Genomic DNA, 27387 nt, shown 5'->3' on the forward strand with positions numbered 1-27387 from the left:
TTAGTGTGTTTGCAAAGGATTCAGGTTGTTTCTTCCCCATCCAGAGGTAACTGGGAGTGGTGTAGGATATGTAGCTTGGTGTGCCCGTTTTAGTTTCTTACATTACCGCTCCTTTGGAAAGACTAAAGAGCGGTAGTGTGCAGCAGCTTGTCCCATGGGTTTTGGTTTCCTTTTGTGGTGAGGTTCTTGATAAGGGTTTTCTTACTATTGCTTATGTGCTTGGATTATATGTTCATGAGAAGCCACTTCATCGAAGTCTGATCTCCAGCCTTTTGAGACTGAGTGATCTTTTTTCCCATGCCTAAGAAAATGTTGCTCAAGAGACCACAGAATCATCAAGATTGGAAGAGTCCTTCAAGATCATCTAATCCAACCATCAACTCAGCATAATCACCCCTAAGACATATCCTGAAATGCCACATCCATCTGCCTCTTATTGTTTGAAATATTTTTAATAAATGAAGCACTGGTTGTCATTGTTGATTTTTTTTGTTGTTTTGTTTTGTTTGTTTGTTTGTTTTCCCCAATGCCTCTCTGCCTAACAAAAAAAAAAAACAAAACCCAACCAATTATCTTGTTCTAGTAAGTTTGTTGAGAAGTGGTTTGTTATTTGTCTCTGTGAAGTTTGTTTTATCATAGTCTATAATATCAGTAGTTGTTCAGAAGTGGGCCAGAACAGGAAGTCTCTCAGGGAGGCTTGCAGACCTGGTTCATTTTGGTCAGGTTGTTCTTAAATTATTTGGTAAGAGGTCAGTGCCCAATGCTCTATTATAAGCTGCTTGCAGGGAAGGTGCCCAAAGCTGATTCAGAGAAGGACAGTTGAAGAAAATTATTTATAACTTTCTGGGGGAGTTTTTTGAAGGAAAAACAAATCTTAATAAGGCTGTATTTCTGTTTAACCCCACTCTTTTTCCAAGTCTTTCTAGACCATTGATCTCACTGATGTCAAATATGAATTAGATTTACTTTGAAAAATACACATAATCTGCATTGGTGTGTTATTTGCCTATTGAGACAAATGATATTTTTGATAAAACAGATTTCTGTGCCATGAAGCATATACAATAAAGTGGTACAGTAAAAGAAGGCTTTCATTTGTTGTTGTTCAGACTTTCTAGAGGGGCCTTATATTTTAATTTTTTTTTTCATTCTGCATACAAGCCCTATTTCAATAGATTTTAAAGCTCTCATATAATATATTTGTGTCTTGTTTTACTGCACTAGTAGAAAGGTACTGTCTGATAGTAACGTGTTGCTTGACCTCTGATCTATTTCTGAGTTTTAGAAAAGTCACCTAATGTCACTAAATTTGTGAGATTTAAGGATATTCATCACTTCTTTTGTATGATGTTCTAGGTTAAATACTCAGCATTTGCTTGAAGTCTCACGTGTGTTACTTCAGAACTGGTAGGCTGAGTGGAAATTCTATAGCAGTTACATAATGCACATTCCAGCTGTCAGAAGCATCTTGGTTTCCTTTTTTGGTTTTCTTGCTTGTTTGTTTTTAACAAGAGAATTATTTGGTAGTTGCATTAATACAGAAAGATTTTCTAGATGGTGGCAATGACTGTCAGAGCAGGTTTTCTCATGGCATCACTATGTAGACTTAGAGTGGCAGAAAGTTGGAAGAGTTTAATACAGTATTATTAAAAAGACAAAATCTTCTCAATCAGATTGAATATTATGTTGACATAGCTTGGTCTATTTTTTATTGCTAGTTTTAACACTGGATTCGTCTGAAATCAGTTTTAGCATCCAGGTATTCACAGGTGCTTGTTGGACCAGCTGTGAATCCTGTACAAAAGTCCTGCAGGAGAACATTTCAAATGGCGTCTCTCAAAGAGTATTTGTAACTTCACAGCCTTTAAGTATTTTCCAACTTTTTACAGTTTGTGGTTATGTAAAGACTTAAATATATACTGAGAGAGTGAGTGTGGGATGCCATGAAACAATGTTTGTTTCTGTGTTTAGACTGTAAAACAATGTCTGTACTTACCAAGCTGATACAATACACTATACAGAAAAACCCAAAACCAACCAAACAAAAACCCCAAACCAAATCCCCCCACCCACCCAAACCTCAAACTGAAAGGAATATGACATTGTAGCAGCCTAATGTACTCAAGTATACATAGTTAATGTATGTTTGTGTAATGGCTGCTGTTGGTATCAATACAGCCAGCCCATGTTAATTCTAAGAAATACTAACAGAGGGTTAAATTCCTCAGTTTACAAAGCAGTTTAACTTCAAGATGTCAGAGAATGATGGTAAGACATCAATTTTTTTTCTGAGCGTTATAAAGAAAGGCATTTTTTTTCCAGAAATGTCTCTGGAGAGTTTGATATTTGTGATAGAAAATGTTAAATAGGGGATTAATATTTCTGAAACCAATTGTGAGTTTAGTTTAACGTTAAGAGATAAAAACCATGTGGACAGAAATCTGTTCTGAGTATCCCAAGCAGGTTTAGATGGTTACTGGCTTGTAGCAGACCTGTGTCCTTCAGTGCTTGTGCCATGGTGCTGCTGTGTCTGCAGGGAGTCTGTTGTGCTCCTTCAGGCACTGTGTAGCAGAGAACAAAACAGAGTGCTGTTTGCAGGCCTGATGAAAGCAAACTGAAATATCACAGCGTTTTTGTATTCCAGAAGGTAATATAGCTGTGTTCCACTTTTCAGAGCAGTGGAAAGAGTTCTGTGTTGGAAAGTCTTGTGGGGAGAGATCTGCTCCCACGAGGTACTGGAGTTGTCACCCGAAGACCCCTTATTCTGCAGCTGGTGCACGTTTCCCCAGAGGATGGTCGGAAAGGAGCTGGAGATGAAAATGGTAAGTGTGATCCAAGAATGTGTTTTGCCTTTTTGGAAAGAGAATTCAAGTCTTTCTTGTCCTTTTAAATGCAAAATCAGTTGCTGTAATCATAAAACTCTAGTATGCTTTTTAAAATTTCCTTGGAAGAAAACACAGCTGTTGTAACATCTGTTTTTTCCATTTAGCAAATGTCATGAAGTCAGAATCTTTTGGATATTCAAAATATCTTTAATGTTTTAAGTGTTCCTGTTCTTGGGAATTTCTTTTGAGAAAAACAGGCCAAGAAAGCATTTCAGTTGTGAAGGTAATTGTCGGGAGTGCAGAGAACATGATTTTCTTGTGTGTGTTTTTCATCCCCTCCCTTTTTGCTGTATAAATAAGGTGTTTCATTGAGAGGGTGATGAGTAGGAGACTTTTTAGAAGGGTAGGAAATAGTTGAATTCTGAATGAAGAGGAAGGAGGAGAAACGAAAACAAAATTGTAGTAGATGCAAACAGAATTGAGTTGACACGTTCTGTAGCTTATGGATACCATCCTACTGGGCTGCACTGAGAGACTCCAAGTGCATCAAGCCCAGCACTTTAATTGTTTTGAAGCTGTTTACTTTGAAGCTTGTCTTCTGTGCTGCTTCTATTTTATCCTTCAGCAGACCAAGAAAGTGATCTCAGCTGTCCCTTGGGAGTTTCAATGCTCATTTTATACCAACTAATGCTCCTGGTCTTAGGAAGGAGCAGCAGGGGTGTATCCACTTTCTGATTGTAAGATAAATCTTAGGGTTTTTTATGCAGACACTAACAACTGCACAGGCTTTTGTTGGCATGATAATCTTGGGACTATAAATAGTAATTCTCAATGTGTTCAAATTTTTCTTGTTTCCACCAATAGTAAGTCAAGGTATCAGAAGTCCTTTACAGTATTTGTTTTCCTGTAATATTTATGGCCTTTGCTTTCTGAAGAACAGTTACTCATATTGTGCTGTTTGAAAGGTTTAAGCTTCAATCTTAACTACTGTCAAAAACAGAGAACATGTGAGAAATTGTAGGGGGAGTTCAGGCTGGAAATGATCTCAGGAGACCTCTAGTCCAATCTCCTCAAAATAGGGCCAGCCCTGAAGTCAAGGCCAGGTTTCTTTGGTCTTTATCTGCTTGGGTCTGAAAACCTCAAAGAATGGAGAATTCAATCTCTGTGCCACTTTTAAAAATGGCATATTTGATGTTTTTAAATGCAGTTTTGCATTGTTTGTACTGTGCAGTGTATAGTCTGGATTTCTACAACTTCTCAGAATGCTTGGATTCTCAGTTGTAGGGTAAAAATATTATTTTGTGCTTCTTTGCAACTTCACAAGTGTAAAAGGAGGTTTTGTAATTGGAGTATTCTGAGAGCAGAGCCTTTTTGTTTTAGGTTGCATTTGATTTGGGGATTTGGATTGATTTGGGGATTTTAAGTTTAAAATTCCTAGGGATGTTGGGCTAAATTATTATTTATTATGCCCACTTCGATTTTTTTTTGTGAAAACAATCAATATGTAAGATGTAAATGTTACAATCTCATCTCGTTCTTCTGAGAGAGATGTGGCCTTGTTTGGTAAGAACAGAGATTTGAACAGAACTAATGATTTGCCAATTGATTTTGAAATGTCTCTTCTCTCCAAAATTCAGGCAAATTGTGATCTAAATGGTGTTGTCACTGATCTGATTTAGCTTATGTTCAGATTGTGTTGTTACATTTGAGAAGATGGGATCAAGTCGCTTGGAAAGAAAAAAGCTGACAACCTCTTATCCTGGCTGTGCTGTGTAATGTTGTAATAAGTGCCATTAGGGGTCTATTTTTAGAGGTAATTTTATTTGTAATGAGGTAGATGTTTAGGTAGGGTTGAATATAGATTTGGGACTTCCCAGAGGGAAATAGTCTTGCGGAAGAGGATTTTATCCAGATGAGGGATTTCTTCTTTACAAGTTGGATGTTGGACACGAGATCAGTCTTGGCACGCTGGTTTCTGAAAGCTGGCATTGAACTCTCTGTGCACAGAGATAGTTTTATACAACTCTCTCTTCTCTTTTGACTTCACCTGCATCCATGCTAATGCTTGCTCAACTGGTATTATATATTAACACAGTCATTTCAAAATATCTACTACTCTGTGGTTCTTACAAGCTTTAATTGTACCTCTGTTGGAGTGTTGGCATCCAGAAAGATTCCCACTTTTTAACACAGAGCACTTTTGACTGCTGTGCTGTTCACTTAGGGAGTGATACCCTTGTACTGTGATCACTGCAATAAATCAAGAGAGTCAGAAAAGACCAGAGATAAATTTTCCATTAAATGTGAAGTTCTGTTCTTTCATAACAGGCTGATCTGTATGTTCTGTAGAGGATGTGTTTAATTTGATGTGAAGGAAATGTTCTCATCACGCTTTTTGTGTTTATTGTTGGCCTCAAGTGATTCAGCACATATGGTGTGTTTGATGTGATGATACCATACTGTGGTGTTCTCTGATCAAATTGCAAGAGAAGCAGCACTTTCCAGAGAACTGGGCCTGGCCTTGTGAATTATTAAATTGGTCTTGTAGTGAAGATCTATAATGGTAGCTCAGAAATGGAAAATGAGAGAACATACCAGTGGCCAAGTAGTAAATGCTTATAGGGTTTTTTTTGGTTTGTTCCAGTGTAGGAAAATGAACACTGTTCAAATTCTGAACAGGCAGAATTGATACAGAGCACAGGAATATTTAGTACAGATCCGTTCCTTGATAAATCAACGCTGTTTTGTCAGCCTTGTGCTCTCTACTTCAGATAGGAATCTCTTACCTCTAGCCTCCCAAATAGTGTGCCCTGCTTCACTGGGCTTGGCTTCGTAGAAGCACTAGAGGGAAAGAGCTTTCCCTCAAAAGTGCTTGCAATCTGGTTGGTGTCAAGGATGGGAAAAATGGTACAACAGTTGGTATTTAGGAAATTTTGTTGCCATGCTGCAGAAAATCTTCTGTGGTGGTGGCCTTTTCTGATTCCCAGCAGCTTCTGCCATTGGAAGAAGTAATGTTTCTATTGCTTTAGAAAGGGAGAGGAGATAAATGCATAACTGAATCAGTAATCTTTGTATTGTATTGAGCTTCTTAGAGTTTTATATAGTAGGACATAAGAAGTACAATTTGGTGAAGGGCAGTCCTCAGAACAGTCAAGTAATATGTGTGCTTTTATTGGGTATTTATTAAGGTTTTCAAGTCTTACTACAGGATATGGAAAACCAGAAAAATACAGACTGTTGCTTTATTCACGGGATGGGGGGGGTGGTTTTTTTTGAAAAACAGGATCTGTTTGTTCTTAATAGCTGCTGTTTTAGTAATTTCTTATAATGTAATTTCTTATACTGGATTTCATCATGACCAAAGTGTCATTTCTTCATGCCTTTATCTAGCATTTAATCTTTCATGTAATCAGGTGATTAATTCTTCTGAAGGTATTGCCTGAAAAACTTCTAAAAAGTAACATGACTGAGGGTAGACTGATTTACCAGTTAAATGAGTGATAAAAAAACTTTCTACATGGCAGCCAGAAGAGTGGGTTGCTGAATATAGGCTAATTGAAACACTTTCTCCTTGCCTTGAGCGCTGTTAACCATTAGAACCATTAGAGAAATGCAAATCCTTCCTCCTTACCTAAAAACTCCTTTCCATTAAATTAGATCTATTGGGAAACTTTTCCATAGGTGTTAGCAAGTTAAAATCCAGTGTCTCTGACCCAAGTGTGTCTTCTTAATATTTATTTTAAGAAACTTGTAGGTAATACTGAAAATAAGATTTTTATACATAGAACTAAGCCTAGTACCTGGCTACAAATTCCCATGCCACCAGAAAGAGAATCATTTAAGTCTAAAACAGTGTCTGAGAAAGAAATCATCTCCTGGGGAGGGACATAACCAGAGAGTGCTTGGTCCGTATTTTTCAAATGTAACAATGGAGTATATTGCTGTGTATTTTTCTTCCTGGCTTTAGGCCTCTCTTTACTCCCTTAGATTCAGTTTACTCCCTTAGATTCAAGAGAAGATGGGCAATACAATACTGAACATACTGTAGTTTCTTCCTGTATGTGCATTTTACTTTATTTCCTCTAAACAGTGGAACCTGTTAAATAACCTGGGATAGAGGAACCCTTTAATTTCGCACTTATTTTAGAGACCGGTATGTCATTTTGCCTATTTACCAACCAATACAAACAAAAGCTTTTTTTCTAATGATGTTTTCTTTATAGCTCATGTGCCTATAGAACAGTAGGGATGAAAGTTGGATTTTAAAAAAAAAATTCTTTTAACAGATCCAGTCCATCAAAATCATATTTCTGTTGATGATACACACACCTTTGACTGAGCAAGACATCAACTCTCCTGATGAACTAAGCTTTTGAAACAGATGAGTTGATTATTGTCATGCTACCTGAATTTTGTACCTAATGGGCACAAACCAAAAATATCTTCACTGGTTCATTTTGCTGCTTGCACTTTCAGGGTGTTGTAGAGATCACAGGAGTTGTAAATTCATCAACTCGTCAATAAGAAGTTGGGGGTTTTTGTGATGAAATTTCCATAAATACTTTGAAAAAATTAGGAGTTGAGAAGGGTAATGCATATGTTGTCTCTTCTTAAATCTGTCTCAGAATTGATGTTATTCTTTCATTGAGTCTGAAAAATATTGATGCACAGCATCAGATTTCCTTCCCATTCAGTAACACTGCTTCCACTGACATTGTTTCTTTACTCTTTCTGGTTCTTGCAACGAGTAAATGATGAGAAATATATTTTGCCAAAGAACTTGTTTAGCTTTGTGGAGCCCAGTGGTGCTGTTTTCTGTGCTCAGATAAGAAAACACTTTGTTCTGTTGGAATTAGGCTAAAGGCAATAATAGTCATCATGAAGTAAACTTTGTTGTATAGAATATCTGGTTAATAGGTATCATTTATATGTGTTTAATTAAGGTCTTATTTCTGTGCATATTGCTAATATGTTACATACTCTCATCAATACTAGAATAGCATGCACATCTGTCTGCATGCATTTGTGCTCTTTGTAACAATCTTGTAATGAAAGTGAATAAAATGCTATATTAAATATGATTGAAAATGTTAAACACCATTCAATGCTGTTTCTCTTTAACTGCAGACCCTGCTACATGGAAAAATCCAAGACACCTTGCTAAAGGTTGCCTTTATCCACTTGCTTTTTCTCCCTACACCTGAAGTGCATGCTTATATACACTAATCACATACATTTCATGCTACATGATTGTTGATTACACTTTTCCTTTTACACTTCAGCTACTGTGGTGATTATTTTGCTGTCTTGTGATCTGATTGATTTTTAGTTTTCTGACCTCGTTGCATTAGAGTGGAGGTGATCTTTGCTTTTCTTCTGTGCTGTTGCTGCTTCATAGAACTTCCTGCACTTAAAATTCCCAAATCCTTAACAAATATTGTTGATCAACTTTCTTAAATTTCAGTTTAAGTGAAAAAAAATTTCGAAAGATTACTTGATTGTAGGTAAACTGTTGTTTGCCAAAAGGTCAGATTTCTTGTAGACAGTTCTTGTAGAGCAGATTGCTGTGTCAGGGAACGTAGGGGAAATGACCACAAACGAAAAATTTGAAATAGAACTTGCCTCTTATACTTGGAAACCTAATAGTGAATGTGTGACTATCTTGCAGTGTGACTCAAACTGCTGCCTATGCTACAAAGCAGGAATTGACCATAACCTCCTTTGTTGTTTCTGGGACTGCTCTTGCATAGTCCCCAGGTAATTCTGGACCTCAGTGGTGACTGACAAGAGTGAAGATGTTTGGTCCTTGACAGATTTGGGAAGAGACATGTTCTCCTAAGGCTTCTTTGTTTTGCAGAATTCTTATATATCTTCTGTTTGCTTGCTTTTAGTCCTACAGGTTTTTCTAACTTTTTCTTTCAGCTGTAATTTGATCTCACTTGCATGGTAAAAGCAAAGGTGCTAAAAGCTAGACTTTTTTTTTTTCCCCCAGGTTTTTAAGCTATTGCTAATAATTGTTTTGTTTTCTGTTACAAGCTGATATTTAGTGAACAAGACCATTTCTGAAAGATTGCAGGATAGGTAATTGGCTCAGGTGTAGGTAGGAAGGTGGACCTTGTGTGAGACAAATTAGACATAGTAGTGAGGTGCAATGTTTCAATAGATAGAATCATAAAGCTATTTCACATCTAACTGTAGAAAGCTAACTCATTTTTCTTCTGCTGCTTGAAAAAAAAATCGTAGTTTCAATGAACAGGCCTTGAAAAAATGTTAGTGAAAACATCTACTTTTTTCTCATGTATCCATTTTTATTTTCAGAGGTAGATGCTGCAGAATGGGGTAAATTTCTTCATACCAAAAATAAGGTATGTTAACTCTCTTGATGAAGTAGCAGTGTCAAAAATGTTAACATTGTTATCTCTTCCCTTGACTTTCCTGAAAAGATGATGTTTATTGGCATTATTATACTGCCGTACTATATGGCAGAATATTGAGGATTTTGTGTTTTGCTTTTTATGACTAGAAAACTTTTGAAAACGTGAGATGTCTGTTGTGCAGGTCATTGATTCTGACAAGTTATCATAGTCCTTTTTGGGTTACTTTGATTATTCTATTTTGTGCACTGCAAAATTAGAATGGACATCACCAAAGACAAGGATAGGTATAAGCACAAGTCATTTCAGTCCGTTGAAGAATTGGCTACTTCAGAGGTTTATTAGGAAGCTGTGAAAAAGAAGGAAGAGCCTCATGTGCATCAGAGTCAAGGAGCAGAAACTGAGATGACCTGGCACTTCAGGAAGAGAGTCAAAGCTTAATTCTTGCTTGAAGACAATCATATTTTTGTTGGCAGATAAATTATCCAAGTGTTTTTTACTTTAAACTGATTTCCTCCGTTCCCGCCTTCTAGGCAGTGCTAGAAATTGAAGGAAAGCTAGAGAGGAATACAGAGGGAATCAGTGAGTGGAAGGGTAGCTCTGTGCTAGCCTCTTTTGTGTTGGTGGCAGGAGAACAGTTTCTACAGGAGCGGAACATTTTGAAAATTTGGCCTTTGCCCTCTTCAAGATGAGAAGTTGTTTAGGCTACTTGTTGCTCATTCACTTCAAAGGATTGCAACTAGACTCGAAATGGAATGAAGTGTTTGGAGTTCTCTGTAGTTGGATACAAATTAACAACTTGTGTCTGACATTGGTTATAAGTGGTAATAACTGCCATCTCATAGAGCTAGTCAATAGATTAAATTCCAATTTCTATCATTTTTAGCACTGATGAGTCCTGTTAGCATCAGTTTAAGGGCTACTAGTAATTATTATTATTTTTTTAATATTCTGTATACTGAGAGAATTTTTCACCATCCCTTGGAAAAGAGAGCATTATTTTGCAGTTAAGTAAGTGAATGCTGTCTTGGATTTTTTAAACTTTTTTTTCTTCCCTTAGATCTATACAGATTTTGATGAAATTCGTCAGGAAATAGAAAATGAAACAGAAAGGATTTCAGGAAACAATAAGGTAAATCCTGTACTGTCCATCTGTTGTCTTGCTATTGATTTTCTTGCTGCTAAACCTTTCTCAAAGAGTTTTGGCAGCTAGGACTGAAAAGCACTTAATGTGTGCTAATGAAGAGCACAGGAATGCTGCTTGCTATCTTGAGATTTTTTCACTGTGTTCATGGATAAATTACTTCAGTTAAAAGATAGAGAATTGTTGCTTTACTTCAAGATTCTGTAATTAAAGTGTGAAAAATAAACTTTCAGTTAAACTTGCTTTTATTTTTCTACATACCTAGCTTTACGTGTAATTATAAAATTGGTTGCTGCCGAAGACATAAGAATTGGTTGACAGATGTTTGGCTTTTTTTCCTTGCTGTGTGTTTTAAGGTGTGTGGTGAAAGAAAGTCTTCGTGGCGTGAAACTACAACCTATAGATTTTCATATGACAAATTTAAATAATCAAGGGCAGTAATTATTCCTTCTTATTAATGTATTTCTAGGGGATCAGTCCTGAACCGATTCATCTTAAGATTTTTTCAGCTAATGTTGTAAATCTGACTCTTGTGGACTTACCTGGAATGACAAAGGTAAGATGCAGAATGCTCTTCTTCTGACTCAGTGTGTGTTTTTGAACAAGGTGTGCCTGGTCACTCTTTGCCATTGTTCTGCACTGTTAGATAAACTGCTTTCCTAGGGTTAAGTAGTGTTATATAAATTTGATATGTCACTGTCTTCTGGGGTAAGATTTGGGTTTCTGATGCACTTTGCTGATGCCAGAGATAGATTTGCTTATGTTTTCCCTCTTTCTGCATAGAAGTGATGGTAGGTGTGTGGTCTGCACGTTCCTTTCCATAGGAGAGGTAGCACTCCAGGTCTCAGAGCTGTACCTGCAGGTGGATGAGTATTGGGCAGCTTGGAACATCTCTGCCACATTGCTTCTCCAGGAGTTGCTACATGTATTTTGTGCAAGAGGCTGTCTAAAATGAGGATATCCTAAGAGAAATATTCAGGTCCTGCCTGTTCAGGTTACATATGGAATAATTTTCTGAGACGTGAAGAAGACAAGATGACTTCTTTCCCTGCCCATGCACTCACACTTACTGCATTCTGCCAGTTATGCACGTGGTTCTTGGACACCAACCCTCATGCGGGCGTAAAGACAGAATTTTGAGCCGTTCCATATTGTTTTTTTCTCTAGGTGCCTGTTGGTGATCAGCCTAAAGACATTGAACTTCAAATAAGAGAACTCATCCTTCAGTTCATCAGCAACCCAAATTCCATTATCCTGGCAGTCACGGCTGCTAACACAGACATGGCCACTTCCGAAGCGCTGAAAATAGCTCGGGAGGTGGATCCAGATGGTAAGCACCAAGGCTAACTGGGTGCTGTAATTCAACTGCTTTTTAAAACTCAGTCCTAAAATATAACTGAAGTTGTTTGGGCAAAATATAGTAAGAGAAGTAAATGTCACCACATTTCCTAGAAAATATAAGTTTTATATTTGCTTAAAGACTTCTTGCTGCAGTTTCTGCTACTCAAGAGAATGCTGGGATAAATCAGTATAACTGATAGATTTCTGGCTTGCCAGCAGGCCAAGTAACTGTTTTAATAGTCATGGAGTCACTTCTGTTTCCACAGCAGCAAAATGGTGTTGAGAATGTTGTGGGTTTTCAGAGTTTTACTAGTTTGGAGTGGTCTGTTTGGGCAATTTCATGCTTTATTGTCCAACACTGTTTCCTTTGGCTGAGAAAATATGCCACCCTGCAGCTAGTAATTGACTGTATAGCTGATAGTTTAGTGACCTTTAGTAAGGATAAGATGAATTTTGGTGCCCTGTATTTATGTGGGAGAACTGACTGATTTAATGGAGTAGGAAGATTATCGTTTTATATTTACCTAAGGACTTGGAAACAGATCTGAAGCTACTGGCTGCCTGCTTCTTGCTTTTGCAAAGTGCTGTTGGTACTGTTGTCTAGCAAATGGCACTGTATGATTTGAATGAACATGGATTAATACACTTTGAAAATAAGCATACAGAAATTAGATTAAAATTTAGTGTTGGTACCCTCGATTTTTTTTTCCGTAAGATGTTAACTCTTTCTTCTTGATTGTTTGCAAACTCCAAGTCTGCTTTGGCTTGTCTGCCACATAACCTTGAGGGAAAACCTCTTGGCAGTCTGCTCAGTTAAACTGTCCTGGTTCAAGATATCAGACTCCTTTTATTTTACTCCTGTAAAAATGATCGACAGTGTCTTTTGTATCACTTCCCAAAATTCTAAAACTTAAAGGTCTAGTGGCAGATCATGTTGCAGGTTCAGCAGGAGTAATGCTATATAGTGAGAACCTACAGTAGCAAAATAGCTACACTCACATGTAAGTTTCAAGACCCAAGAACTTACTGATTTTACTGAGATGCTGGTTTAATTTCTTAGATGCAAAAAGTGTGTTATATTTTAAAGAAAAAGTTCTTGGCACATTCTTTTTCAGACCAAGAGCTCAGGAAATAATAAGGTCCCAGACAAATCTTGTATGTGTTAGCCTACTGGTTTAGATGGGCAGTATTTACCTATTTAATGAATTTAGGTCTCTAATTCTCCACTTTGCTGAATGATGAGTTTTAGTTACTCTGATCAAATCAGAACATCCCTGTGAGTGTTTTCCTTTTGGTAGGTCGAAGAACCCTTGCTGTTATCACAAAGCTGGATCTCATGGATGCTGGCACTGATGCTATGGATGTGCTCATGGGAAGAGTGATTCCAGTCAAACTTGGCATCATTGGAGTAGTGAATAGGTCTGTGTGGGCACACATTGGTGCTATTTTTAAAACTGTGTTAATATGAAGTAATGCTTCTGCTTTTTTAGCCATGAATATAGTTTTAAGAATAAGGTGACAATGTTGAAATAAACTTCTGAATAAACAAGTGAGAAGTTTGATGCTCACTTCTCAAAAGCCTTTGTTCTTCCACACAACCAACTGCTAATGCAGAGAGGAGTAGAGACACTTCTAAAAGAACTAGTGTCACCACTTCTGCTGTTGTCCTTCAGCTTGAGGGATGCTTCTGTCAGCTGTTCACATTAGCTCTGATCCAGCACAGGTCCTGTATATGTTAGACCTAACTGCATATGGCTGTGGTATTGTTTGCTGTGGTTTTTTTACATTACTTAGGTCAAATCCCATGTACTTTTGATAAAATAATTGCTTAGTCTGTGTATAGATGCTACCAATACCTATTTGTTGACTATGCTGCATGGAGAAACAAATAAAAACCTTTAAAGTCTAAGGAAGGTGAGTTGTTAAATGTTCTGTCCAGAAAAGCAGAAGTGTAAATTACTTTTACTTTGCATCCATTAACTAGTGTATAACTCTGCCTTTTGCCTTCAGGAGTCAGTTGGATATTAACAATAAGAAGAGTGTGGCTGATGCCATTCGTGATGAGTATGGGTTTCTTCAAAAGAAATATCCTTCCCTCGCCAATCGAAATGGAACCAAGTATCTTGCTAGAACACTGAACAGGTATTAACTGAAGATACAAACTGATGTGTTAGACATATATGCAGACCTTTCTTTTTACCCTTAGTGTCTCTTTTGGTGCTGTACAGTAATGCATTAAGGAAAACTCTGGTTGCAAACTCTGTTTCTCTCAGTTTCTGTATTTACTGTAATTTTCCCAAGTAAATGTTTTCCTTCAGTGGTTATTTTGTGTCTCATCTCTGTTTTGATGGAGATGATAAAGCTGAAACTTTTCCTCCCTTCTAATGAGGGATTGTTTTCTATTTTTAGGTTGCTGATGCATCATATCAGGGATTGCTTGCCAGAACTGAAAACCAGAATTAATGTTTTAGCTGCCCAGTACCAGTCTCTACTGAACAGCTATGGGGAACCTGTTGAAGACAAAAGTGCTACTTTATTGCAGCTGATCACCAAATTTGCCACAGAATATTGTAATACTATTGAAGGAACAGCAAAATACATAGAGACTTCAGAGCTGTAAGTATAAATGTTTTCCTGGAATATTGACTGAGTGGTTAGGTTGACCCCGTGGCTCTTACTGGCTCTCACTACTGGCAGTATTACTACACTGGACTATAACATACGCAAAAATGTTTGAACCCAAGCAACTGTTAAAAAATGTTTTCAATGAGAACTTTCTTCTTATTTGCTACTTCAGTTGTTATTTTCTTCTTTCAGATGTGGTGGAGCCAGAATCTGCTATATTTTTCATGAGACTTTTGGAAGAACTTTAGAATCTGTTGACCCTCTGGGTGGCCTTAACACAATTGACATTCTGACTGCCATTAGAAATGCCACTGTGAGTGTTCTTCTGTATTTTTGTTGTGGCTGTATATTAGATAGGAAGCTAAGGTTTAATTCTGTGTAAGGGGCACAACTTTGAAATGGTTCAGTGTTTTCCTGACAGATGTGGTTTCTTGCTAGTATGGAAATTGGCGTTGCTGAGAATTTACAGAGTAAGGCCACTTTAAAATTTTTCAGTATATAATGTTCACGCCTTGAAGCTTGACTTTGGATGTCAGACATGTGAGTCTGCTTTTGTACTGTGTGTGGACAAACAGGCAAGTTTCTGCATGGTCCTGGAGCATGAGGTACTCCATAGCAATGATCTATGTGTATGTTCCTATCCTGTTAATGTAAAATGTAAAAATAAGATTTAGAAAGATGTCATATTTCGGGTCAAAAATGTTGTATGTGTAGCTAAGCATTGGTCTGTACAGTCATAAATGAAATTACTCCGAACACTAAAACCCACCTATCTTGTTGGTGTGGTATTATATGCCCAAGACTGTCCAATAAACAATGGCAATTTTTCCTCTGTGAAATTAGAAAGAAAATGTCTTTGCCTCTGTAGTAGATTTCATCTAAATGTGGATCCACAAACATGAAAAAACATTGTTCAGATTTGTAAGGTTAAGTGACATGAGTGGGTAGAAATCTCCAAGATTCTATAAGGATGCTGGTTAATCATTGTTTAATACATTCTATCTTAAAGATAGCAACTTATAGCTTTAATTTTTAAATATTCTTGTAACGTATTTTACTCCTGAGACGTGTTCTGAGTGTCACTGTGATCTGATTCATTCTGAGCCTTATCAGATACTACTTCTTAGAAATGCATCTTGTTTTATACACAATTCAGCATCTTTTTCCCTCCTTTTGAACCAGGGTCCCCGTCCTGCCTTGTTTGTTCCTGAAGTTTCCTTTGAGTTGCTGGTAAAAAGGCAAATCAAACGTTTGGAAGAACCGAGCTTGCGCTGTGTGGAGCTGGTTCATGAGGAAATGCAGAGGATTATCCAGCATTGTAGTAATTACAGCACACAGGTAAAAACGCATGCTTTAGACTTGGGTTTGTACTTACTGGCATGTGTGTGTGTGTGATTACATGCTTTAAAACTTCTGGAAGTCTCACCAGTAAAATTCTGGCTTGTTTTTAGGAATTACTGAGGTTTCCTAAACTACATGATGCCATAGTTGAAGTAGTAACCTGTCTTTTGCGTAGGAGACTTCCTGTCACAAATGAAATGGTAAGTTTCCATCTGCTGTAATTTTACTGGTAAAAGGGCATGTTTTCTGGAGTCTTGATGCTTCTGTTTGCAGAGTCAGGAACCCAAGTTATTAAAGGAATCTTAACTTATCTGTTAAATTGATAGCTAATTAATATGTATACATTTTGAACTGTATTTTATATTAGAGTATAGATACATAAAAAACAAGAGTGGGCTTGGGGTTAAGCATATTGTCCCCTATGTTTCAATTTCCCAAGAAGAACTGAACATATTCTAGTCTTCCTTATATAGGTTATTTCTCTCCCTTCTAAGAGAAGCTGTGTATTTACAGTAGAGTTTGGGATGCAGGGGTGAAAATTAAATTGCAATCCTTATTTTGTGTTTCAGAGGCTTGTAATGCCCTTTAGCTAGTGAAAACTAAAAGTTCAACGTCTACCTTTATATAAATTTTTTAATGTTAAAGTTTAATTTGGGCTGCCTGTTGGGGAGTAAAGAGTGTTTCAGTATATGACTCTGCATTTGATGTGAAAAGCAAAAATTGTTTTGTATATGTGCTATCCCTCATAGTGAGCCATCTCCCTCTGGTCCACATATTGTATGTAGGTGGTTTGTTGCTGTGTGGTCATTTGCTATGGGCAGTTAGGCTGTGCTTGCTAGCATTGTAGGTCATTACTCTGCACTGGCATTAGATTTACTCCCTGAATTTTTGATCTGGGAATGTTGTGGGATTTGCAGTGATCTGGGATTGCATTGCAGGTTCATAATCTGGTGGCCATTGAGTTAGCTTATATCAATACCAAACATCCAGACTTCGCCGATGCCTGTGGGTTAATGAATAACAACATAGAGGTAAGAAAGTATGTTCTCTTAAAAAGTTTCTTGTCTCTTTAAGTGAAAGTGAAGTTGATAAAATAACAAATGCTTCAATTTCTTTCATTGAAGCAGATTTCTACATTTAGAGGCATTAGAAATGTGATGAATTGTGAATATGGTGTATACTCTAGTGATCCATGGATTTGTTAATTTCTATTGCATATTACATTCAGGATCACTGGTTGATACTTCACTGAAAGGTTTCTGCCTATTTTTTAGTCTGGAAAATAAGATGGGCACCTAATTGAGTATTGACTATGAACTGAAATTTTTTAAGAGGAAATTTAAATACGTAGATGTGAAATGGTGTTTCATATTGAAGTAACTGTATTTTGTCTCTGACACAATCTGTCAATACTGTTCCTGTCATTCATGAAATGAGAATACAAGTATTGTTTCCTCTGTTCTGGTTCTAATTTCTGCTTGCTTTTGGCATTGTCCTTGAATCTCTGTGTTTCCACACTTCAGTCTCCCTGGGACATTCTCTCCATTACCAAGCCCAAACTGATTGGTAATACTTGTTACTGCCATCATCCTCTGGAAGCAGTTCAACAACCAATTTGCTAGATTGGAAGAATCAGTTTGGTGTTGCTGCAATACTTCATCTCTCTGGCTAAGAGTTTATTAATACCCTTGTGTTTATCCAACACATTGTTTTCATTCATCACAAAATCATACAATGGCTTGGCTTGGAAGGTCGCCTCATTGCAACCCCCTGTCCTGTGCAGGGACACATTCCTGTAGACCAGGTTACTCAGAGCCTCATCCAACCTGGCTTAGAGTACTTCTTGGCGTGGGGCATCCACAGCTTCTCTGGGCAGCCTGTTCCAGTGCCTCACCACCTTCGCAGTAAAGAATTTCTTCCTATGGAATATGGAATTTAAACCTACTCTCTTTCAGTCTGAAGCCATTCCCCCTTGTCCTGTCACTACATGCTCTTGTAGTGTTCCTTTTATAAATGCTTACATTACTATTTTTACTCTAGTTTTAACCTTTTACTTCCTTCTGTACATATATTCTGTACTGACTAGGTATGTATTTGAATTTGCCTTGGTGAACTGCTCTTTAATCTAGTTCAAAAATGATATGTATGGAAACAGCTGTGAGTACAGAAATTAAGACTTAGTGAAGGTGAACATACAAAATTGTATCATCATTATCATGTGTTACTTAAACTAGTTCTTTCCTAATGTTTTCCTAAACAGAACATTGACAATTTTGAAGAGCCAAACCATGTGAGCCCTTAGCCTTATTCACTAGACAATCAATTGTTAATTTTAAGCAAAATCAGGTATTTTTTTGTCCTCATTGCTTCAAATTCTATTTTGCTATGAAGTGAATTCTGCCTCCTCCTTCATTTTGGACTAGTTGTGTGCTGGCCACAGAATCAAATCCTTTAGATTACTTGGAGGATTTACAGCTTAATGAAGGCTGTAGAGTATCTATGCTGAGCCAGATTGTTAAGCTTTGATGTTGTTTTTTAAAGGCTCAGGTTTTGATTAGGGAGCGTGGTGCAAAAAAAACTTTGCAAAACTTCTTATATTGAGAATTTGGTTTTGACCAGATAATCAAAGTATCCAAGTAATTGAGGGGTTTCATAGACCACAGTATTAGCATGGCACTGGATGAGAAGAAATTACTCATGTTTGTCTCTAAAATGGAGATCATCTGTAAAATGGGAATCTTGCCTATGTGTTGATACAGAGTAATACATAACTGAGGTCTTGCTGGATTGTTTTTAAAGGAACAAAGGCGGAACAGGTTAGCCCGGGAATTGCCTTCTACTGTGTCACGAGACAAGGTAAGTCAGTGTTTGATTTTATTTTTTACATAAAGCTTAATGCATTCTCCTAGATCCAATCGAAGTACTGGAAATTTTAATATGCTGCGCTAGTAACAGTCTTGGGAGCTTCCGGGTATAGAGTTTTTTCCTTTCAGTTTCATAGGACAGAAGTGGAATGTCATTTTCTTAAAAAGATGCAGATTTGGGGAGATTTTAAATCTGGTGTTTCTGAAGACTTTTCTATAATTGTAATATTACACTTATTACTTACATCTCAGGTAAGGTATAAAATGCCTGCAGATGTTGAAGATGGACTCAGAATTTTCGTGCTTATATTTGTAGCTGAGACACGCTGATTTCAAAAGATAAACAAGTGACAAAATATCCAGTGCCAATGTAGTGACTTGTGGTTGGTTTTTGTTAAGTCGCTCTTAAAACTGCAGTTTATTACAGTCTTACTTTCTTTGGGAACAGGTGTTGGAGGTGACATTTTTGGTTGTTCATCATAATCCTGTCCTGTATTCTGGCTCTGGAGCTTGCTTAATTTTACCAGGTTTTGGCATTAATGCAGTGACAGGGGTGGAAGAGCAAACCAAGTATTATGGAAAATAGTGTCTGGCTATAGAAAAGAACAGTCTGATACTAAGCTGGAATTTTAGGCAGTTATTCACTACTATGTGAATTACTAAGAATTCAAAGACAGGGTCTGTAGTTTAGGATCCTCATGAGGTTGTAACAGGAGTTACTATAGCTGATAGAAATCTGTTCATTAAGTCGTCCATTACCTTAAAAAGTGAGACAAAGTCCCAGAGTAGATCTAATCTGCCTGTAATCAGTCTAAGACAACTGATGGATCAACTGGGAATTGAAGGTAGCTATCTAGAGATTGCTTTCAGTGCTCTTTGATCCTTCATTTTATTGATTTCGTAGTTAAATTATCAGTGTAAGAGCATAAATGAAATTGAAGGTCAGGTAATCCAAAACAACTATTTTGGATATGCTTTTTATTTTTCTTTTTTTCCTTCTCTTTTCTTTCTTCATTTTTTCTTATTTTTTTCTGCTTCTATTACTGTTTTTCTTGTAAATTCAAAATATTTCTTTTCTGGATTTTGAAAGATGCTAGTAGGTAAAAGTGTGTGAAATTTGCTAGGTAAATTTGGTGGTCTTCAGTTGAATTTTTTTTTCCCCTCCCTACATTTTTTACCTTCCTTAGTCTACTAAAGCTCCAGGTGCATTGGCACCTGCTTCCCAGGAGACTGTTACTGCTGCTTCTGCTGAGGCTGATGGCAAGGTCTGTCTTGATTTTTCCTCTAAGCACTGCATGCACATTTCTGTCGTGGTGCACCCCAGGTGTAAGGAAAGCAGTTTGTCTCTAGTGTTCTGTCACCAGCAGTGTGTCCTACCCAGTCTGGATGTCCTCCCCAGTGTGGATTACTTGGCACTACTGGTTTTATGTGCAGTGGCGTGTCAAAACATGCCATGAGGTGGCCAAGTCACTGCTTTCTCTTTGAACTCTTGTTTGCATATATTGTGGTGCAAATATGCACCTAATTTGCCTCAAACTGTCAATAGATTGTTGCGTGCAATGGTATTGTAATCAAAAGTCTTTAGCATGGCTGTTAAACTGCATGTTTTTAATGTGTTGACAGTTAAAGAAGGAGGACAGAAGATATGCTAAAATGTGAGTTTCCTGCTTCCTGCAGGGAATTTTTACAGGCTTTGTTCAAACTGAACCTCCTTTGTGTTGTTTCACATGATTGTTGAATCCCTGCTTTACTTACATTTGTGAAATGTGTTCTGCAGTGATTTTTTACATGTTAGGTGTGCTGTCTCGTGTTAAAATAACAGCTCAGTATTCCTCTGAAGGCTTTTCTGCTAATTGCTCTTGCTTGGAGTCAGAAAAGATGAGCAGTCACAGGTTTGTGTGTTAGGAGTACCAAGGGGACTCAGGCTTTCTGCTTTATTGCACATTCAGATTTTAATGCAAAGCTTCCATTTCTGTCCTGAACAAAGTGGTTTAAGTCAAAATCTAGCCAATAGTAAAATTTTAACCATTATTTTGATCAATGTTTTAGAGGCTTTGATATGCTGCAAAAATTAAAAAGCAATCAAGAGGCACTGTGAAGATAGTGTTGTGACTTAGGAAGTTGCAGGAAGCTGCCAGATTTGGTTTCATTTCCCGTAAAACCTGTCCTCTATAAGGTGAAACATTTCACACTGTTGTTTAGCTTTGTTTCTGAAACTACGCTGGAGGTAGAGCAGGCTCCACAGTAACACAGGAGGAGAGTGGCATTTTTGTCATTTTGAACAGCTGTCTTGAAATCAGAAATCATGGAGTGGATCTTTCATTAACAATAATTTTCTCTTATTAACAGAGTTTGATTTGAATTCCTGGTGTGTTCTGCAATGCCTCTGAGCAGTTGTGCAATTTAAATAAAATTTTTGATGTGCACAGGTTAGCTGGGTTTCCTTCTGTATGCTACTGCTGGTATTCTATTTGGTATGCTTTCTCACCTTTTTTTTAGATTTAAGATCAGCTTGTGGTGTTTCATTGTAAACACAACAGATAAATTTTGCTTTTTTCCTCTTATATCTGAAGCAAGACATAAATAGTGGTGCAAAGCCTTGACTGTTTTTCAAACATGAGTAGATTTTAAAGCACAGAATAAATAGAAGGGATAGTAGGCTTGTAGAAAGGTACAAAATAAAAATTGCCCCTATTATACATCAAAATAAACTGGTTTTTTAAATACTAATTGACATATGGTAGATACCATGCGCTAGTGTTTTTTTTTGTCCTGTGATTCCTAATGTTGAGGAGTTGGGTGTTATTATCTTTTTCTCAGAAGATTCGTGAGTCATTCTTTGTCTGAAATTCCTCAGAATTTCAGATATTCAGTTCCAGAGGATGAAGATTTTTGTTTTGATTTGTTACAAAAAAAGCCTTATGTAAATTCTGACAGCACAAATATGATCATAGCAGTGGTACCTTGAAGCAGAAATACTTTTTCGCTGTTCCTGTAAGGAACTTCAATTTGTATTTAAATAAAATTTGAACAATTTAAATTTGAGTATTGCAAGAGCTGTGGCGATCTACAAAATATACTTTCAGAATTATCTTGATAGTGTAGGATGTGTGATCAAAGCCAAATTACTTAAAAAGACCACCCCATATTTTAGAAGTGATTTGTAGACCCTTAAAATGCTTTGGAGCTTCTCTATGTGAGACATTTTCATACCTTTATTAGGGAGAGTATGAGTTTTAAAAGCTTTCATTTTTCTGGTACCTTTTGTGAGCTGTAACCAGCAAAGGGAGAATAAATGTGGGGAATGTGAAGAGAAGAACAAAGGGAATATACCTATAAAAATCTTGGGTTTTAGTGAGTTTTACCTGTAGCGATTTGATCAGATGCTTCTCTACAGTGCCCAAGTTCTAATTCTGCCATGTTTTTTCAATGTGCTGTTTGTGCAGCCTCCTGCTGTAGGGGCAGATGTGGCTCAGGAGTCTGGAACAGGCAGCTGGAGAGGCATGCTGAAGCCCTCCAAAGCAGAAGAAGTATCAGCAGAGGAAAAGTCCAAGCCAGCTGCAGCTCTACCTGCTAGTCCTCAAAAAGGACATGCTGTAAATCTATTAGATGTGGTGAGTCTTGGAAGACAAATTCCTTTTCCTTGTAGTTCAGGCTCAGGAAAGAAAACATCTGAATTCCAGGTCTTGGAACTTTGCTGCTAATATGTGGCATCTTTGTAAATATATCCCACTATAGCAACAGGGAGCTCTAGCCAGTCTCTTCTGCTTTGCTCCTTGCCCGATTCCAATCTCCTGTAACCTTCCTGCCTGTTCTAGTTCCAGGCTGTGATTGGGATAACTGGCTTCCTTTCACTAATTCCTGTACAAGTGAACTTGTCTAGATAGCTGTTGGTACAAAAACAAATCTCAGCTCAACTCAAATTCCTGCTCTTCTTGGGCTGAATTTGAATGTTTCTGATAGAGAAGAATCATTAAAAAAACCCCCCACTTAAGTTAAAAACAGATGGGGATATTTGAAGTATTTGGAGAGCTTTAGAAAAAATGTAGTGGTGCCTTCTGACCTTTGTTTCACACATGTGGATTTTGATATGTCTCTAGTTTTATTTCTGAAGAACTATAGGTTTGTTGCAAGACAGGTTACATCTATCAAACTCGGGCTAAAAGAGCAGTAGTTACAGTTTTGAGTTTTATTTACAAATGCAAATGAGCAGAATTGGTAAGCTGAGGGGTTTATTTTTTCACACAGCCTGTACCTGTTGCACGCAAACTTTCTGCCCGTGAGCAACGAGATTGTGAAGTGATTGAACGACTTATTAAATCTTACTTCCTTATTGTCAGGAAGAACATTCAGGACAGGTAAACCCAAACTTCGTTGAAATATTTAAGCCATGCAAATATTGTGATATTTAAAGAATCATATATATGATCATGTTATTTTTGTCATGTTCTTAGGTTTGTAAGAAAAGTGAAGTTTATTTTTTAGGAGGGCAACAGCAATAGAATTTGATCCTTCACAGAATGAAGCAGTTTGAAGAAGCACTTGTTTTCTCTAATGGTTTCAAGTTCTGTATAATACTAAGTAAAAGGTTTAATTATTAAGGACATGCCTGCTTTTCTGAAGGATGCTTCGATTCAGATGGAAGATTTGCAGCAAATAACTGGAATAAACTCTAGGTGCTGTGTAACCCTACAGAATTCAGCTTTGCCCTCCTGTTACTTCAAATGCGAAGGTCAAATAGGAGCTAGTGTGTGTGTGGCTTAGTTTTCTAGCACTTAGCTATAACGATGGAAATGGCATAAAAAAGTTCTTTCTACTGTGGAAAATGCCTTTCAAGTTTTTGCTTTTAAAATGTCATACTTCTTCTTTAATGAGGAATTCTGTAAAACTTTTTTGCTTATGTCTTTGTGGAAAAGTCTAACTTCATATATATTTATACTTTTATGTAATGGGAAGTTTGGTGGGGAGCTACAGGAATCTGGAATCCAGATTTTAGAGCAGGTTAGTGAGGCTCATAGGTGTTTTAGTCTATCCAGTAAACTAATATCTTCTGTATAATTTTTAGTATTTCATGGCAGGGGAGCACTTTGTTTACCTTAACTTTACTGCACTCTTTGTACTATGTAGTATCAGAGATATGAATTATTTCTTTGCCTCTTTCCCTTCCCATTTATACATAAAATTTGGTTTTAGGGTTGACATACTTCAATGTGTCATCCCTAGCACAGTAGAGATAGGCTGATTTCTAATGAGCGAAGTTATTTATTCTTATTTTATACTATTCATGTTTTTTTACAATGCAGCTTTTCTATTTGGAAGAAAATAATTTTATATGACTTAGTTCTACTCTGATATTGTACATGATGCTGCGTTTCCTTGAGAGAGTTTTTATGTATGATAGTGATAGAATCCTGGTGGTTTGAGCCAAGGCTGTGTGTAGCTGGTTGCCCTCATTGTGGATCCTTCAATCTGGAACACACCTGGTTTCGAACAGTTATTTTAAAGAAACAATCTTCATGTGCTTGCAGTGTGCCAAAGGCAGTGATGCATTTTCTGGTGAACCACGTGAAGGACACTCTCCAGAGTGAGCTGGTGGGCCAGCTGTACAAATCCCTGTTGTTGGATGACCTTCTCACGGAGTCTGAGGACATGGCACAGCGCAGGAAAGAGGCAGCTGACATGCTAAAGGTGACAAAGAGATCAGGAGCTCATGGGAGTAGTTAACCATATCAATGGGAGGCTTTTTGAAGATTTGTCTTCCTTTTTCTTCACTGCTTTTTCAGAGTATGCCAGTGTATTGCTTTTCTCTGCTAGAGGAATTAAAACGAATACATGACCAGAAAGAATTACATATGTGCTTTTAAATCTGCAGTTTAGCAGGCTAGATAAGAAAGTAGGCACAGTTTCTCTTTTATTTTTAAGCTTTACAGCATTAAAACTGTGTATGGTGAGGAAGTCTGCCCTTCTTGAGAATTTAAGAGAGAGTTGAGAGTTTAGTAATAAAACTGATTAGCTTTGATTTGATTTTTAACTTAATGCTTCCCAGACTGCTGCTATGTCCCTGAGAAATCTCTCAGCATTACTAACTGTGGCTTTTGTGTGTTGTGTGTGCAGGCCCTGCAGCGAGCCAGCCAAATCATTGCAGAGATCCGTGAGACACATCTTTGGTGAAGACTGTATCAGCCGCACTATTTATATGCATTGGAGGTTACATTGGCTTGACAATTGCTAGGCATGGTATACGGAGTAGAATTTTTATTTATGAACTCTTCTTATCTGTGTACTGCAACTGTGTAAATCTGCTCACGTAAAGACAGTTGGTTTGATTTGCAAACAGAAAAATATGCTGTATTTTGCAAAAGAAGTCGTATTTAATCCATATAATAAATGGCTCTAAATGTTTCCTTACCAGGTTTCTGGTGCAAATTAAAGCAGACCAAGTCTTCTGTCTCAGTGACAGTCTCATTTGAACTTGGGGAAAAACGTTCAAGTTCCAGTGCCTGACTTGCTGAACAGGTTGCCTGTGGTTAAGACGGCCGGTGTAGTCTTGTGGCATAGTTTTAAGCTGCTTTTCCAGTAGAAGTTTCAATACTGTGAAGAAAAGAGAGCACCGAGTATTTTCTTTCATGAATATATTGCATGCACTGTGACAGATGGAGGTCTCCATTTTCTAGCACAGTAGAGATGTTGAGCGTATTACTACGTATGTGTGTTCCCTTTCTTTTTTCTCTTTGTCCCCAAGTGTTTCAATGGCAGACAAAACTTCAGACTTGATTTCATGGAGTATCATGTAGGAAGAATTAGCCTGGAGCTTGAGAACAAGAGCAGCCTTCTAAAAAGTGGCTGCAGAGTTATTAACGTGCACTGGAGCTTGTGTATGAATGTTGGGGTTTATAATCAGGCACAAGGACACCTTCCCCTTCCTCCCCCCTGGGACCAAGCCCCTGGACCATCTGTTAGTAAATTTGCTCTGGCAGAACTGAAAAATAAAACTGGATTTCAAAACTGTAACGGGATAGTAAGCGTTTCTTTTAAAAACAGATGAAGTTGGCTAGGGAGAAGGGGATGCCCACAACTTCTGCAAATTTTGGAATGTATGACAGTATGAAAGAAAGTCTGTGGAATTGGAATATTTATATCAGAGATTACAGTTGCTTTTGAGGAAATTTTATTGTGCTGTAAGTAGGTTTTTTTTTTTTGAGGACAATCGTAAAATTTTGAAATTTTAGGTTGCAAATTAAGTTGATGAGGTTCTTTTTTTTTCTTCTGATTATAATTAATACAGATAACTATTGATCACACTAGCCTTGAAAAAGTAAACATTTTAATTTTTATGAATAAAAATTTATTTAAACTCCAGTCAGCATACTTGCATGTACTTTTCAAGCAGATTCACTCTTTTTGTATAAAGTGAAAATGTTTACTATAGTGTTGCTGATACTTCTTTAACATAACGTGCATGAAAATCAAGGACACTGCTGTTAACCTCCATGGCTTGATTTTTTGGTATTGGGCCAAGATAGTGAGGTTTTTATTACCATATGCAGTTCCTTCCCCCTGAAATCAGTTAGCAAAAATGGAATTACTTTGGTAAGTATTGGAAAAGATTTCAATCTTTGCTAAAGATTGAAAATATAAAAATTCAGTTTACAAGAAGCTCTGTTTAAAAATGTAGTTTTCTCATGGTAATCTTCAGTTTGGCATCAATATGAGCACAAGTTAAGTCTGACAGATGCAACTTTTGGATACTTCATGTATGATCTGAGGTAATTCATGCAGAACACAGAAATATATACTGTATATTTTTAAACAGCCTAAAAAGTTGTGGTGTAGGCATTACATGTAATGAATACAAATGAGGTACTTTTATCTTGCATTGTATCCAGAGATGGTAGTTCTCAGATTTAAGAAATATGACTGAAGTGCAAACCACTTTTTAAATCAATTTGGTGATCAGTGAAAGCTTTCAAGTTTTGTCAAAAGCATTACATTTCTGTTTGGAATTCACCTGACACCTCTCTCTCCCTTTTGCTTCAACACCCAAGAAGTTTTCAACATGGTAGTGCCGTCCATAAGTGATCTGCTACCTAAGCTTTAACTCCCAAAGTTCAGTCAACAGCCTCTTTGTGAAGAAATACTCCAATCTGTAAAGTTCTGAAATGCCGCATAAAGCAAATGAATTTCATTTATTGAAGAAATTCTTGCAAGTGCTACCTGGCTCTGTAATGTCATATGAAATTTCCAGTGTTAATTTGGTTTCTGAAATGTTACGAAGTTTTTTGTTTGTTTCACAAAAAGTTTCAATGTTTGAGTGCCAAGAAATGAACTTGATTTGTAATCCTTAATGCAAGACTTTGAAGGTCCATGCTGTAACAATCCTGTTATTTAATAAACAGATAATACACAAAATTAATTACGCCAGAAATAGTTTTGGACTGACTTGTAGTTCTGGTGGCAGGAGTAAGTTAGTACTGTAAGTACCTATATGTGTCCAGCCCTAGTTCTTATTTCTCTTGTTCTCACTCAGTTCTTCATGCTTGAGTAGTTCCATAACTCATAATGTAGACAGGCTGCTGATGCCTACTGATAGGTTTGAAAGAAGATGTGTTCTGGAACTGAGCTAAAAATACTTTAAATGCCACTATTACTACCAGCATTCAAAGAAATTATGGGGAAGCTGGAAAAAAGCCTAATGAGGGCAGCAGTGGAAGAAATCCCAGATTTGACTGGTGGCTTACAACTGTCTTCTAGATCATCTGTTTAATTTAAACTTGAAAAAATTTTGTCATCAATGCATAGATTTTAGCTAACTTGCTTTCCAGTGAGGAGAGAATTGTGGAGGGGAAAACTCCCAGTAGCCAAGTTCAGATTAA

The 27387-nt window shown here is 37.2% G+C and overlaps 1 protein-coding gene across 4 annotated transcripts in view; it reads left to right on the top strand.

The window, feature by feature from the left end:
* The window catches only part of DNM1L (dynamin 1 like), a 35266-nt gene extending 8339 nt beyond the window's left edge, over positions 1-26927 (top strand). The window contains exons 2-20 of one of the 4 annotated variants that reach the window (XM_040061167.2): positions 2675-2822; positions 7953-7991; positions 9144-9190; positions 10260-10331; positions 10813-10899; positions 11511-11673; positions 12983-13103; positions 13695-13826; positions 14094-14300; positions 14502-14622; positions 15492-15647; positions 15761-15850; positions 16589-16681; positions 18450-18506; positions 19702-19779; positions 21961-22128; positions 22763-22872; positions 24043-24202; positions 24629-26927. In XM_040061167.2, coding sequence (XP_039917101.1) covers positions 2675-2822; positions 7953-7991; positions 9144-9190; positions 10260-10331; positions 10813-10899; positions 11511-11673; positions 12983-13103; positions 13695-13826; positions 14094-14300; positions 14502-14622; positions 15492-15647; positions 15761-15850; positions 16589-16681; positions 18450-18506; positions 19702-19779; positions 21961-22128; positions 22763-22872; positions 24043-24202; positions 24629-24685 — 2106 coding nt within the window. In that variant the 3' untranslated portion in view covers positions 24686-26927. The remainder of the gene's footprint in view (positions 1-2674; positions 2823-7952; positions 7992-9143; positions 9191-10259; positions 10332-10812; positions 10900-11510; positions 11674-12982; positions 13104-13694; positions 13827-14093; positions 14301-14501; positions 14623-15491; positions 15648-15760; positions 15851-16588; positions 16682-18449; positions 18507-19701; positions 19780-21960; positions 22129-22762; positions 22873-24042; positions 24203-24628) is intronic. The other 3 variants (XM_040061169.2, XM_040061168.2, XM_040061170.2) reach the window with 3 other exon arrangements.
* The last annotated feature ends 460 nt before the right edge of the window (positions 26928-27387 follow it).

Source organism: Hirundo rustica, chromosome 4, assembly GCF_015227805.2.
Source record: "Hirundo rustica isolate bHirRus1 chromosome 4, bHirRus1.pri.v3, whole genome shotgun sequence".
NCBI classification, from domain to species: Eukaryota; Metazoa; Chordata; class Aves; order Passeriformes; family Hirundinidae; genus Hirundo; species Hirundo rustica.